General features: G+C 36.7%; 1 protein-coding gene across 1 annotated transcript in view; it reads right to left on the minus strand.

Annotated features, from left to right (window-relative positions):
* Positions 1 to 179: 179 nt before the first annotated feature.
* VWA3A (von Willebrand factor A domain containing 3A) overlaps positions 180 to 15,231 on the minus strand; it is a gene marked incomplete at its 5' end in the record, with an annotated part of 23,720 nt that continues 8,668 nt past the window's right edge. The window contains 17 exons of the mRNA XM_051782647.1: positions 180 to 2,072; positions 3,278 to 3,341; positions 3,683 to 3,780; positions 4,387 to 4,513; positions 4,791 to 4,942; positions 5,818 to 5,962; positions 6,437 to 6,581; positions 7,279 to 7,387; positions 8,052 to 8,204; positions 8,357 to 8,454; positions 8,988 to 9,098; positions 10,071 to 10,161; positions 11,619 to 11,777; positions 12,820 to 12,890; positions 13,391 to 13,589; positions 14,263 to 14,407; positions 15,108 to 15,182. Of these exons, the coding sequence (XP_051638607.1) occupies positions 2,067 to 2,072; positions 3,278 to 3,341; positions 3,683 to 3,780; positions 4,387 to 4,513; positions 4,791 to 4,942; positions 5,818 to 5,962; positions 6,437 to 6,581; positions 7,279 to 7,387; positions 8,052 to 8,204; positions 8,357 to 8,454; positions 8,988 to 9,098; positions 10,071 to 10,161; positions 11,619 to 11,777; positions 12,820 to 12,890; positions 13,391 to 13,589; positions 14,263 to 14,407; positions 15,108 to 15,182 (1,948 nt within the window). The remainder of the gene's footprint in view (positions 2,073 to 3,277; positions 3,342 to 3,682; positions 3,781 to 4,386; positions 4,514 to 4,790; positions 4,943 to 5,817; positions 5,963 to 6,436; positions 6,582 to 7,278; positions 7,388 to 8,051; positions 8,205 to 8,356; positions 8,455 to 8,987; positions 9,099 to 10,070; positions 10,162 to 11,618; positions 11,778 to 12,819; positions 12,891 to 13,390; positions 13,590 to 14,262; positions 14,408 to 15,107; positions 15,183 to 15,231) is intronic.

A 15,231-nucleotide genomic window follows, 5' to 3' on the forward strand; every position in this document is an offset into this window, starting at 1 on the left:
GTGGGTAATAAGGAGACAGGATCTGTATTTTAAGGAAGCAGTTGCTGTGAGTGGGTAGCAGGGCTGACCAGCCTCCAAGACAACAAGGCTTCGGCTGCACAGCCTGAATACAGGCACCCTGGATGGGGTGTAATGGCTAAATACTGACTTTTATAGCTTCTGGGGTTACACAAATTCTAACCAAAGAGAAGATTCCTCAGTTCCTAACACCTACTTTAAGTGTGAGAGCTCAAGAGAACCAGAGACACGTGCTCTGCTCTGCCCACAGAAACAACCAGTCCAAGCCAAAACAATCAGCTGAGTGATGAGTACGAGTGTAGGCTGCCACAACTCAGGATTACACAGATCCATTGGCAATGAGCCCATGTAAATGGAATTGTTTTGAATGAGTAAAATATCTGAACACCAAGTATTACACAGGGGGAAAAAAGGCTATAAAATGAGAGGTTTGACAACTGTAATTTAACAGAACCCACTGAAATTGGACATGTGCAGGACACTCTTCCTTCACACAGAGCCTCTGAGATCATTTACCACACCTGCACAAGCATATTTCCTTTTAAGTTCTTTGAAAGGACCTTTGTAAGAATATCAGAATCTATGCTGCAGTACTGTGACATTTCTCAAATCCTCCAAGGAACATATAAGAAACCCTTCCTGGCAATACAGAACACTCATCCTTCCTACCTGGATTTACTGTTTTAACGTTTCGTAATACAAATTCATTTATTTTATCAGTGATTGTCATCTAATATTTCTATACTCCAAACAGAAACGTAACAAATCCTATTCATTTACAACTAACATTTTCATATCAAAGCATCTCAATAGTTCCACATATACACTACCAAAATCCCAGGAAGTACAGCACAGCACAAAGCACCAGTTTAACTGCAGTATTCCAGTGTAGGCTGGGACTAACCTGGAATGCAGGAGTCACCTGATTCAGAGCATACAACACTAAAAAGAGACTTCTATGACACAGATAGTTTTTAATTCTTTATAGAGACAAAAGAGATGGAGGGACAGAAAAGAGACTGTCTCCCATATCAAAGTGTATCCAGTCATCCCCATCAGCTGGCACTCAGGAGATGCAAATGGCTCTTAAATAAATGCAGATCAAGTATCTGAATTTTGCAGTCTGAATCCATTTTTATTATATTACATATATTAAACACTTGAGATAAATTTATAATCCTCTTAAAGGCAACAATAAACACCTACAAAATACTAGTGGGCTGTCATTACCGAGACTTGCAGTAAAAAAAAGTGTATTTCATAAATCAGCTGGTACTGGCAAACATACTTTAAATCTTTCCAGACAGGAAACACATAAGAACTTAACAGAATTGCTTAGAAGACTAGCAGTGTCTGGTTACACAAACATAACCAAGCTGTATCAGCAACTATATATTACTTGTTTGCATGTCTGATCATTTCTGAATCATTAACTCTAAATATTTCTGTACTGGCAACTTAAAAAGCAAAGGGCAGAAATAATTATTAGCAAACTTCTCTTGACAAAAACATGAATTCCAAGCTTGTTTTCTGCACTAAAGTTATTGCTTGGACTTTCTATGCAAACCTGGCATAGAGAATTCTCTTCCTAATATCACAGCCATCCATCCCATCTGTTGGGTATAATGAGCACCAGGAACGAAATCTCAAACCAACTTCCAAAAAAAGACAATTTGGACATACCAACAACTAACTGAAGAAATTATTAATATGATGCAGTAGAATAGAAACAAAAGTTGTAACCCTGTATAACTCCTAATTATATTAGAAATGCATACACTTTTAAAATTTGTATCAGCTATATTGGAAACTATCCTCTACTTATGCTGAAACTTTGGAGAGTTCAGGGCTTGATTTACTTTGAGTCCTGTAAAGTCTGCAAGTGGGGTCAATGCAGCACTTATCACCTGCAACTGCTCTGGCCAGCACTCGTGACAACAAAGAATTCATCTTCTCTCTTTCTGCTGGAAGCTTTGAGCACACTCTGAAAAGAAGCAGGTTAGTAGTCTGACTCCAAATCTCTTCAGCATCTTTTCTTCATCTAAAATTTAATCCTGCAAGTGAAGCACATGAATAGTTTTAAAAACTCAAAATATATAAACTGCACAGGCTCACCATCACCCCTGAAAAAATGGCAATGGAAAACCAACACAAATTAAATTGAAAGTTTCCTTACATGTTTAATGGTGCTCCAGGGCTATGTACTTTCTGAAGTACTTTAATAGGAATGTATTCCTATATGCTTTACAAGCAATACAGTTTTCCTTGGAAGGCTGAAAGACTGAGATGGTTGTGGAACATTAGGTTTATCCCTGCACGCCTGTAACAACTTCCTTGCTACTACAGGATGGTTATACATTCATTTCCTCTCCAAGCTTTTCTCTTGAGTGATCAGCCCTTAAATGCTGAATTCTGCACATACCTGGCCAGGCTCCAGGTTCCACTCTCCACGAACAAGCATTCTTAGCCAGTGGGGCTGACTGGATTTTTTTTTCTCCTCTTTGAATGACTGGGCAATGTTTTTAAAAGGAAATACAAACTACAGCCACAGAAACAAGGATTTAAAAACCAGTCTCACTATGTCTGCATTACCCATTTCCCTGAGGAATATCTTGGCAGACCAAAGTTCTGTAGTGCAACTCTCTGCAGCTGTCTGTGTGTCCACAGCTCTCCCTCAAACAGTTCTGTGGGAAATGCTTCTGGTCTTGTTTAACTCTGAGAAAGTACTTCCACCCAGTCATTTCTCTTTTCCTGTGATACTCTGCCAGTTTAAAAGCAGCAGGTTGGAGGTTGGCTCTGGGAGAGGTTTAGTTTGCCCAGCTGCCTCTCCCACCACTCTGTAACAACAGTGCCATGTTTGCTGAGGCTCTTTACTATTAGTGGGGTCTTTTTTCAGTCAGCCTTGTTCATTTAACAGATAAATCATGCAGCACATGCAGCAATTGTTATTACAGCCATTACATCTGGTTCTAACCCTCTAATGGGCTTAACTGCTCACTCTTAGAATGAGTGGACCACTGATAACTACAAACACACACCTGCCTTACTCCTTTCACCCCAAACACTGTCCCCTTTGAACTGTTCTGTGGTTATATTGGGTTATTCTGGGGACCAGCTCAGCTAAGAACTAAAATCATTACAAATTATTTCAACTTTGGAAAAACTCCCTGCTGAAAATGAATACATTTAGCATTAGGCTTATAAAATATTAGCCTTCTACTGAAACACATGAACCCTGTATAAACTATGATCTATTTACCTGAGCACTTCTTTGAAAGCTGGAATTGTCCTTTTGGTTTGTATTCCGTTTTTCAAGTAATAATCTGTTTGAAAGAAAAACAAATCCCCAAGAATTCCAGCAGTTTTTCACAGAGGCACATAGTACCTTTGTGCCTTTGTTCAGCTGTGTCCTTGGATGACAAAACCTTTTGTTTGAAGAGGTATAATGCATTTTAGAGCTCTTTGCATGTACTTTTGCCCACTGTTACCATTGAAATAGTGCTTTCTGGTTCTGGATTGTCAGTTAGGAAGGATAACAATGAAGAAACATAAGGATCAATACAATTTAATTGTCTTTCACTCCAATCCTATTTTTTATATAGTAGACACTGGGAGTCAGATACTCTTGTATTCCTTCCATGAAATAAAAAATACAAAGACTCACCTCCAAGATTTTGCCTGCTTTAAGAAACTTCTAGCTTTTGCTACTTCTTGAATAAGTTTCTTTAAATCATCTCCTTCAAAGTAAGGGAAAGCTGGATCCTGAAAACATAGTTAAAATATTCTACTTTAACTTGCAACAATTCATTATTTTCTGTTTCTACCAACTTAGTTAACTGAGCCTAAGTTCTACATTTCCCTACTCCTACCTACTTGCAGAGAAGGTCTTGGTCTTACAAGGGGAGAGCAGAGCAATTCTAGATTGAACTTGGCTCTGTTCACTAACATTTTTCTGCTGTGGGAATCCCTGAGGTCTCATGCTGGAGAATTAATGTGCCAAACACTCTAGAAGGATTTTACAATTACTTAAATGAAATACAAGATGGCAAGCATAAGAAAGCACAGTAAAAGCTAAAGTTAGCTTAAAATCCACAGTGGTCCAAGATATGTTTTTTACTTCTCTTTCAAAACCTATATTGCATTGTATACTCCTTTCCTGGGTCTGGGCACCAGACCAAGGCAGTTAGAAGAAAGGCAAAGACAAATACTAAGATTCCTCCTTTTGGTTTCAATGTGAAGTATCTTAGGAGTCTTGTGTTATTTTTTCTCTCTCTCTCTTTTTTTTTTTTTTCTGGTTTAAATGCAGTTTGACTTCTGGTGAAGAACTAAGTTGAAATGAAACAACCCAAACCAATCCATTTAGCATACATCTTCATCTTCAAGCCCCTCTGCCAATATTCTGTGTGCTGCTAATTGTCCATCTTCATCTCCAAAGCAGCAATGGTAGCGCCCTCCTGTCTGGGAAGCAAGTTTCTTCAGAAATTCATTAGCTCCTCTGTTAACAACAAAGTAGAAAGATGCTTATGAAAATTGATTTCTCTGAAAGCAACAGCAATAGAAAAAGAATTTCTAAGAACTCCTCAAAAAATATTACATCTAAAAATAGTTGGGAGGACACGATTATAAACTTCTGTATGAAACGTAAGTCATGTGGCAAATACCTGTGTCAGAACAACCTTCCCTGTTCCCATCTTGGTAACAGAGATTTCTGACAATAAATAAACTAGTAATTTGGAAAGTTTTTTTTGTTGTTCTTGCAAAGTATCATATACCTGTCTGCCCAGCTAAAAGAAATGGTGTGGATTTTAATATCTTGTTCCTTTCTCAATCGTTCAATTTCTTCCAAAATCAGACTGCAACTGGTGTCTGGTTTTCCATCAGTCAATAGATACAGTGCCTCTACACCTTGGAAACTGAGAGCCTTCTGAAAAGCAAAACATAAGTTTAAATACTTAGTACATTTATATGAAAAGTTATATTTAAGAAGAAAAACATAATTCCAATGATTTAAGATAGTTTTATATTTACCACATCATTAATCGACTTACTTTTGTCTTTTCCTTTTCACTAATCATGAAAGAGACCAAGGATATACATTTGAAAAATAAAGTAGATAATTTGTAGCAAAAGACAACATATTTATAAGCAGGAAGTCATTAAAAATTGACTCATTGGAATAAGAAAATTAATTGGTTTTGGAGAACTGCTGACAAAAGATTTTTCACATCACATTTCGTAGGAGTTAAAGATGTTTAATGTCTGAAAATCAGGCTCATTAGGATTTGACCTTTTCATATTATGAAAAACTGCTACAGTCATTGACATTTTTGTATTGCAGACACACCTCAGAGTTCTACTGGACTTGATTCATGATGAATTCCATAAAATTTATATGGAGACTGTGCAAGGGTGTCTGGAAGAAGAACCATTCATTTAAGGTAACACTTCTTTTTTGATTCAAATTTTAAATCTTGTGGAATTGCGAGTTCCTTCAGCATCTGTTTTAAATTATTAGTACTACTTAATTTCTACACTGAACATTTTTATAGGAGAAAAGTTTCTTCACCTGCTACTGAAGTTCAAGAATTGCACTCAAAGCCTATGAGATTCCAACAAACTGCTTCTTTAAAAACCCTGTTTGGCTCAGAGCAACATACCACAGCCACAGAGGTACATAAACATAATTTTGAGCATATAAAAATGTTGTATGCTTTGACCTAACCATTTTCCTAAAATGTTACCAGTCAGTGGGAAGTGTTTTATCACCACAAGACACAACGTCTTCTCCAATTTACTAACCTGTAAAGCTGTGAGGATGCACGTGTTACCATGGGCACGGAATTTGGAAACCCACTGCACAGCATCATGACATGATTCATCAGTTGCCTCTACAAGACACTCTTTCCAACTCTCTGTATTTTCTGCAAATCTCAGCAGGTTAAACCTGAGGAGAAAGATGACCCACAACATTTAACCCTCACCAATATGATGAGTCACTTTGGATAAGGTAGATTTGGAGTAAATAAATAAATTAATTAAAAAAGCCACAAACAAACCCAACAGAAAAAAAACAAACCCCAACCAAATCCCCCACCCCAGAACTTAGTGTTGGATTAAATCTTCAGCTTTGGAGGAGTCCCAAAGCATCTCTCACTCTGCATGAACAGAAAACCTATGGGAATGCTGAGCCCAAAAGAGTGAACAGCATCAGCCTACAACATAGGCTCAGATCTTAGAGAGCTCAGAACTAAAAGCTGGTTAAAAAGAACAGAAAAAGCAGTTATGTCACATGCATATTATAGTCTAACATTTAACAATTACTTGGATTGTGTTTCAGCACTGTATTGCTTATAATTAACAAGCAATTATTACATAATAGGTAGTGCAGATTTCAATCTTTATCAGTAACTCAACATACCTGACCTCATTTCTTCTTAGCTGTTCCCAGATAAGGGAGGTGAGTTCTTTTGTGACATGTGGCAAATATGGGCCAGTGGAACCAGATGTGTCAATCAAAACACAGACATTTGCTTCTAAAATGGTACCAAACAGCCTTCGGCTTCCTGGGCCAGAACAGGAAAACTAATTAAGGGTCATTACACAGGTGTATTTTATTGAGCATATTGTAAATCTTCATTTTAGGGGTTATTCTGGGCACATTTCTACATCATTAATCTATGCAGTAACTAGGTAGTTAAAAGATTAATAATAGAAAAGTTTTCTACCATTTCAAATCTAGCACTATCAAGCATTAATTACTAGGCAACTGTAGCAACTTGCATTAAATAATTTGTAGCTCCTACTTCACAATCCAGCAAAAAATTAAACAAAGATCTTTATGAGCAACACAGAGATCAAAATGCTTTTCACCAGCAGTGATGCTGAACTTCTAAACAGGGCACATTCTTAGCAAAAGAAACAAAAAAGCTAATTTAAAAGCTTGTATATGTTACCGTATATATTTTGTTGATAGAAAGCTTCTAGTTCTGTATTCAGGAACACAACATCCAAAAAGTAAAAACTTACATCACAGCTCCAATTATTTCACAGCAAACTAAATGTTTATGAGCTACACAGATGGAAAATTCCACTGTATTCTTGTATCCATAAAAACGAGTTTTAAAATTTCCATGAAACGCAAAACAGATAAACCTTTGTTCATATTTGAGCTTTGGATTTGTTCCTATTAGAAACAGCAGAGCAGAAGACTTGGTGTATATTTAAGTTGTGCTTTGCAGACGAGCAGCTGCACAGCAATACCTGAGAGCAGCCACTGTACCCTCTGGAGGTAGCGCTGCAACACTCGCTCCAGCTGTTCTGTGTAGATTTCCAGCTCTTTAGGTTGAAACTGCAGATGTTTCACAACCCCCTGGAAAAATGCAGTTTGTACAGGAACATCTTACTTCAGGAAATCTGAGCTATGTATGCCATGTTGGCATCAGAAAACAGGGAGATCAATTTTTTTTTTTTTGTCTTTACCTCCAGGAAATAGGGCAAGAAAACAATTCTGTGACTCTTTTGCTGGTAAGTAACTGGTTCACCCAAATTAGGGAAGCTTGGCTCTCATCTCAGCCAGCTGTGCTGGGCAACACAATTATATAATTTGACTGGACAGATGCATCTCTTGCATTATTTCTGAGAGTTTATAGATGTGATAGAGCAATAATATCCTTTCTATGCTTCTCTCCAGTCACTACACAAACTGAAAAATTAAGATCTAACATTTTCCCAGTTTCAACTTACACGATTTTGAAAAGATTTACTTAAAATTTTAAAATTATTTTTCATACTATATGAGCAGAAGAGATACACCCTAAAGATCCCATGGACTTCAAACATCCTAAATGTTTTTTTTTGTGGTGAATAAAAGACCTTCTCTGGCTTTCTATTACAAGTATGATTTAGAAAGAAGAACAGAGATGAGTGGAGGGAACATCACACCAGCAAGCCACAAACACTGATCAACATGCACTGTCTAAAACAAATACAAAGGCTTTCAATGAAGTAGATAGAGGACATCTGAAAAAACTTACATTGATTTCTGCACTAGGGAAGATAGAACAGTATTTTGCTGATACTTTCTTGTGCAGAGACTCCACAGTTTTGTTTTGGTGGGTGCAGCCTGGACCAAACATCAGCCTGGGCAATTCCAATTCAAGCTTTTTTATACTGTACTTGGTCAGCCACTTGTAAGACAAACCAATGGAAAAATTGCTTGTTGGAAAACATTAATTTAATTTTAAGTAATAATACATTGTACAAAATCACAGTCAACATGTTCTCATTAATTCAGATGGATAGTTCCAAAATGGCAATTTATTAGTGAGGAGAAAATTACCTCTTTGCTTGAACAGATTTCCTCTTCTTTTGGCAATGTAACAGGGGGAACAGACTTTCTTATGCACATAGTCTTTGGATATTTCTGGTTTACTGTACCTGTTGAAGAAAATGAACAAGTAATATTGAGAGCTCTAGGTTAAAATATAGCCCTTTTGAATCACATATGACCATTGATTAACAAAGTCCAACCAGACAAAACCCCCAATAAACCAAACCCCCAAACCCACAGATTAACATTTCATACACAATTCCACGTTTGAAAAAATCATACAGTTTCTACATATCAAAGTACCTAAAAAAAAAAATCACTTATTTTTAAAAACTGTCACCTTCAAAAAATTCCAACCCAAATTTTCTATAATGATCTAAAGCACAATGACAGCATTTTAACTTAGAGCACCTTTGACCAGAAGATGCCAAAGGACTTTACAGAAAATAAAAAGGAAAAAAAAAAGAAAGAACCACCCACCTCCACTCAAACCAAAAAATCTTTCCCCCTGTTTGATAAACTCACTTCCACTCACTGTTTAAAGCACAGTAGTTATCAGTGACTTAACAACCTGACAGTTTTATAATCAAAATGCTGATAAGAAAAGGGGCTTCACCCATCCTATCCTGGTAAGACATACCCACATTTCTTCCTTTATCAGTGTGAAATACAGATAGAGAAAGCTCTGGCTGCTTCCTTGGTTTATCCTTTCTTTTATTCTCAGTCTGAGGCCATTCTTTTACTGTTTGTGCTATAAATAAATAAGAAATAATAAAAAAAATTAACTAACTTCAGCTAGATAAAACTCTTACATGCAACCCTGTTCTTCACTTCATATATTCCTATTACCACAATCATAAATACTTCATTTTCTTAGCTACTGGTTAAGAAAAATCCTATTACAGAACTACTTATGTGGCTTTCATAGATATGGAACTAAAACTTGTACAAATGTATAAATTACCATCGGGAAGAATGTCACAGGAGTTAATTTGAAAATATTAGGACTCTGAATAAGCGTAATATTTATTGGAAAAACCAATTAACTTTGTACAGAGCAAATATGAATCCAGATTTGTAAACACTGCTACATACCAACATTCTAATTTCAATAAATCAGTAGATTTGAAGACTCAAATTTAATGTAAAAAAAAAAAGAAAAAATTTTGCAAATTAAATTTGCAAAGATGCAAATTAAAAAACACAGGAAAACTACAAAAAAATGGAGGAGAAATGAATTGGACTTTAAGGGACCAAGAGTAACTGGAATCAATTGAGTTTCTCATATACCAGGAACAGTTGGAAGAGTCAGCACTTCAGACAACCTGACATTTGTGTTGTAATCTTCCTTCATTACCAGATCATAAATAAATCAAGTGAAACAGCATATTAATGACAATAGGATCTAACAGTATGAGTGGAAATGGATATATTGAACTAATAACATAATAAACCTCTGAATTGCTGAGCCTTCTGGTTTCAAGTGTGGACAAAGCTGGGTTCTACTTTCCACCACACACACCAGACATTTCCTGATACAGGAAGGGTACTCAATCATATGAGCTGAAAATCACTACACAAAACAACCACAATGTTTTCTATCAGTCTGATTAAAGATTAAAACTTCAGGTGTTTCTAAAAGCTTAAATAAAATATCTAAATACTGTCTTTTAAGTAAAACCCCAAAGAAACTGAAGAGAAAAAGCCCCTAATCCATCCAGACCTGGTGGAATTTCTGCTTTGGCACTAGGAGGACGCCATGCCAGGACTCTTACAGGAGTATTTCTCCCTGCACCATGGTTGTCTTTAACATCCTATAAGCACATCAAAAAAATAATTGTAAAAAATGTTTCAGTTGGATCATAACTGCATTATTCAAAACTGGAACTACCCTTCACTGTTCTCTAGTTCCTGCTTTACTCTGGCTTTTCTGACAAGTCAGCAGACTGCCACGACAATGTGTTAATTTGTAGTTTCTTGCTGGGTGAAGTAACTTTTAATTGCTCTGTTTTTATTATCTTGTTGATATCATCTGCTGCCATAAAACTGGAGACCAACATCTACAGGCAGAGGAGTTGGGACCACTTTTGCCACTTGAAGGAGCAGTCTAGTATGGTGAGGGCATTGTTTTATAGAATACAGTGTAGACTGTCCTCCTCAGCATTTTACTGAACATTGGAAATCTAGTGCTGACCCCAGTAATTCCTCCTTTAGGTGCATGGCTCATCCCTGCAGGGGCTGAGCACTCTGCTAAACAACACAGCACTTGTGTAACCCTCCTGTAGGATAAGACTTTCGCTGTGACACTGAGCCATCAAGTGACATCTAATTAAACATACAGCACTACTATAAATATCCCCAAACATCTACAGACAACCCTGTACCAGTTTTCTACAATTTTAACCCCTGCAAAACTATGCTATGTAGTCACCTCTGAGTAATTACTTTTTCCCTGCATTTGTGAAGAGGTGTTGAGAATATGCCACTTTTGCTAAAACAGCCTGGAAGGCCTGTGTGAGCTCACCTACGAGGTCTGTGCAACATTCTCACACCTACATTTCCATTCCCTGCATTCCCACACCTACAATGCTGTTCCCATGAGAGCTGAAAGTTCCAGGTGAGAGGTTAAATACATCCTCTGCAACTGAAAGCTCTGTATCTATTCATTTATACACCAAAATGGTAAACACTGGCACTGTCCCTTTCTGTCACAGATTTGTACACCCACTAAAACCAAATGTGTGCACAGCCAAAAACAACACAGAAAACATAAGCAAAATCCCAAAGGACTCAGCAGTGTAACTCCACAGAAATAAGCACAGAAATAAGGGCAGGAAACAAATCCTGAATCCTGCTCTTGTTTTATGCTGGATGTGCTACTGAGCTGCAGCTCATCTGTAAATGAGCAGAACACCATAAAATTCAGTACCTTCTAGAAGGACTTGCAAAACAGATGTAATTTGGTAAAGCACATTTTTGCTTTGCCCATATTTTCATTAACCATTAAGCTTTTAATATCAGAGCAGGGATTATTTAGACACCTTTACTCTGTGATTCCATTATAATTAATTACTTAGCAGGAGTCAGTAAGATGTAATTTTTGGTACAGGTAGCATTTTGAATGCAAATGGAAATTCAGAGTACTATCACAGTGCTGTTTTAATTCCCTCAAATATTCAGCTGAGCACTTCTGTCACAAAGAGAAGCATCCAATATCTGGGAAGGATCTCTAATTAAACCCCAGCACACTAACAATGGGACCATTTCAAACCATTCTAGCCGGGCTTGGAGCTGTGGGTTTAGGAGATGGCAACTTCTGTGGCCTTCTTTTCTCATTCTTTGTAAGTGCATTTGAATCTCCTTCTGGTGTAAATGGATTAACAGACTGATTTACTGAACGTTGCTTCAAGGATTCCACCAGGAATGCACACTGAAATGGAAGTTCACTTTGTTTAGGAATTCAAATATGTGAAATGTAAGTATATGAAATTTCAAAGACAGGTATTTTATATTTATTACTGTAATAATAAATAAAATTCATATTGAATTGATCAATCTGATAATGCTTAAAACCCTTAACTGAATAGTTAACACTCCTTTGTGTTGTGCTTGCTCAAACACACTGGATGGAAATCCTTCCTGCTCTGAGTAAACATTCCAAAAGAAAAGGCAACAGTATGCATACCAAGGCTAGAACAAATTGGAAGATGGTGAACCAAGTATATGCATCTGTTAAATGATACTAAAATATTTTAAGATGTCATTGAATATCCACTGACTCTTCCTTAACAAGACCAAAAACCTTTGTGACTCAGACTTGCATCCAACAAAGTGCTCAGCTCTCTGGACATGTATCTTACTGCATAACTCTTCCTAATCACACTTTTATAAGAAACAACCACTGTAGTGCCAGGCTGGCTATACTGCCTCAGTTATTTTGTTAAATATCTTTGGAAAAAAGTCATGTGAATGTATATGGAGAGATATGGTCTAATGCTACACCCTTGGTACACTTCAGAAAACAACTGTTTTAGAACTGAACAAAGGTATTGTGCCAGTGACAACTCTCCCTCCACTGTGACTTTTAAGATCATAATATTATGTTTGTTATATAACACATATAAATTTTAGATCTATTTATTCATATATATAATTAAAAGGTACAATTAATTCTATTTCAGAAACATTCATCACAGGATTAGTAAAAGAAAGGAGAATCATTTCAACTGTAAAATCCATGCATTTGATAAGGAATCGTGGCTACTCCAACACCAGTCACTGCAGTGCTATTGTACAACTGCTTCCTAGTCCATATTTACACCCTTTGGTGACTGTTCTAATACTCCAGAACATTCCTGCCCTTGCAAGGATTTTCATTTTGTCCAATCTCCTCCACTGACAGCTGAACAAACACCACTGAATTTTTTTTTAGGAAGAAATACATAATTTAAAAAGTTACATATAATTCATACCTTTTGGGAGTAGTTTTTTGCTTTTTCCATTTCCGACACAATACTAGTAATATCATCACTTTCAAAAATACCTGATAATCAAATAGACACTAATTAGGGTTTTTTAGAGTGTACAAAACATGTATTTTTGTAAATGTACAACAATTTGTAGATATGCCAAATATCAGAGAAAAGAATCACAAAACCTGTTTCCTGCAACCCTCACTGTCTGAACCTATCATGTTAGTAGTATATTATATATAATATATATACATTTATAATATTTTATATATTATATATATAGTAATATATATATTACTATATTTTAAATGCTCATTTTTAAAAAAACTAACAGAAAATGGTGAATTCAAATAGAAAATACCAAATTGCTGTGTTAAGGCTGCATTATAATATTCTGCAATGCAACTGAAAGTCTCAATAAAACCACAACTTGAGTTTATATCTCAGTGCTAGTAGAGCATTGGCATAACCTAAAAAAAGCCAACTACCTGATCTGGGAGTAAAAAAAGCATTAATACATATTATTTAATTAATGAAAAAGAAGTATGTGTTGACCTCCCTGCTCACATACCTGCTTCTCCAAACCAGTGGAATCTGCCCCTGGCTGCCTGCACTATTTCTCTAAAAGCACTGGCAGTTTCTGCAGGGCTGGCATAGCGGGCTGGGATAACCCTACTGGAGCCAATGTCCTCCATGGCACTGAACAGACAGACATGAAGCTGTAAATCAAAACCTCTGCAAACCTCAGCCACATAAGCACTGATGGTGTGCTGTAAGACAGAGAAAAAAACCCATCAGTAGTGACCCCCTACCTCAGACAAGCTTCTGTCTACTCCACTGGTTCCTGACACTTATAAATGATATACAAATCCTCCCAATCTGATGATTTCTTAGGTTTGCACAGAATTTCCAGAGAAGAGACACCTCACTGTACACTTATGGTGAGGAACTCTGGGCTGTGCACAGGGTTTAACAGCCCTAGAGCACATGAACTATGAACATGTATCCAAGCAAGGGATTACTGTGGTTAAAAACAGGAGCTGTCTCTGCACAGGGTACTATGGAGTTTCACTGGATAATTATTTGTGTCTTTGTTCCCCTGAGTTATGAGGAAATGGTACCATACAAAAAAATCAGAGTTGTTCAAACTCAGGAATGTCCAGTGAAATGATGGCCAGAGCTGGAGGGGAGGGAATCCTAAAAGCAAAGTTTGAATTTTCCATGAATGGCACATTATTAATAATTGCTGCCTCCAACACATGAACAGCAATTGCAGAGATGGAAGTTTGGGCTGCCTTAGGGATGTAAAGGAGGAGTATTCTGCCAATGAACTGTGATGACTAGCAAAAGGAAAAGAAAAAAAGGGGAAAAAAGAGAGAAAACCAGAGTTGAGACTAATTCTAATAGGAACTTACAGAAGAGTTGCCTATGATGCCTACTCACTGTTTCCTGATCAGGTATTCCAGTAGTCAGCAGGTAAAGTCCTTGTGATTTGTGTTTCTCTTTGTCTTTGAAGTCGACTTCTACAGCTCTCCTGAGTGCACTCATGAAATTTCTACTGCCCTTGCACTGCAGGCTCAACACCCATCTAAAAAAAGATGTTTACAGTTCAAAGAATGAAGAAACAAAAGCTTTTGTTTCTCCTTAAAGCAATAAAGAGAGCTAAGAATCTGAAATAACACTGCACTGGAGTCTAAAAGTTTTGAGAATGACAGAGTGCAAAACCAAATTATATATTGGCCCAAATTATTTGTTCTAGTTTATGTACTGCCACCATAGAAAACCAGTTTTTAAGGTAAGATACAGAGCATGAAAAGGAAACAATTATCTCTTAATTTTATATGGAAAAATGTTAGCATACTAGAACTTACAGAAATAAAAATGAAACCTGATATACTCTGGGTGTCACTCCACAAAAAGAAACCTGGGATTTACTTCCAAAGTATATGGGGAAAAAACATAGTTCAGGTTTCACATTTCAGTTGTATTTGAAGCAGTCTTCAACTCCTAATGTAACCTGTGCATTTCTTACACAGACATTTCTCTATCTGTGTACATATATATTGTGTACATATACGAAATACAAAGTCATTAAGACATATTAAACTTTATAATGGTGTCTTTACAACAACCCATCATGAACAATCAGTGCAGAACATGGCAACCTATTTTTGTAATATGATAAATGTATAAATATTTTTAATTGTTCACATTGTTCTTTGTTCCATCTGTTTCACAAGACCTGTGATCACCGAACTCACACACATGGGATAATTATTTGATCCTACCTCCAAGCCTTTTCTAAGTTTTCTGGATGGGAAGGAAGCAGTTCCTGCTGCCAAGGCACAATGTCACTCCCAAATCTTACATGGAAAGATAACAGCAATTAATTTGCAGATTATGGTTTAGAAC

This window comes from Manacus candei, unplaced genomic scaffold (assembly GCF_025592945.1).
Source record: "Manacus candei isolate 608988 ecotype Guabito, Panama unplaced genomic scaffold, ASM2559294v1 h1tg000002l, whole genome shotgun sequence".
Classification (NCBI taxonomy): Eukaryota; Metazoa; Chordata; class Aves; order Passeriformes; family Pipridae; genus Manacus; species Manacus candei.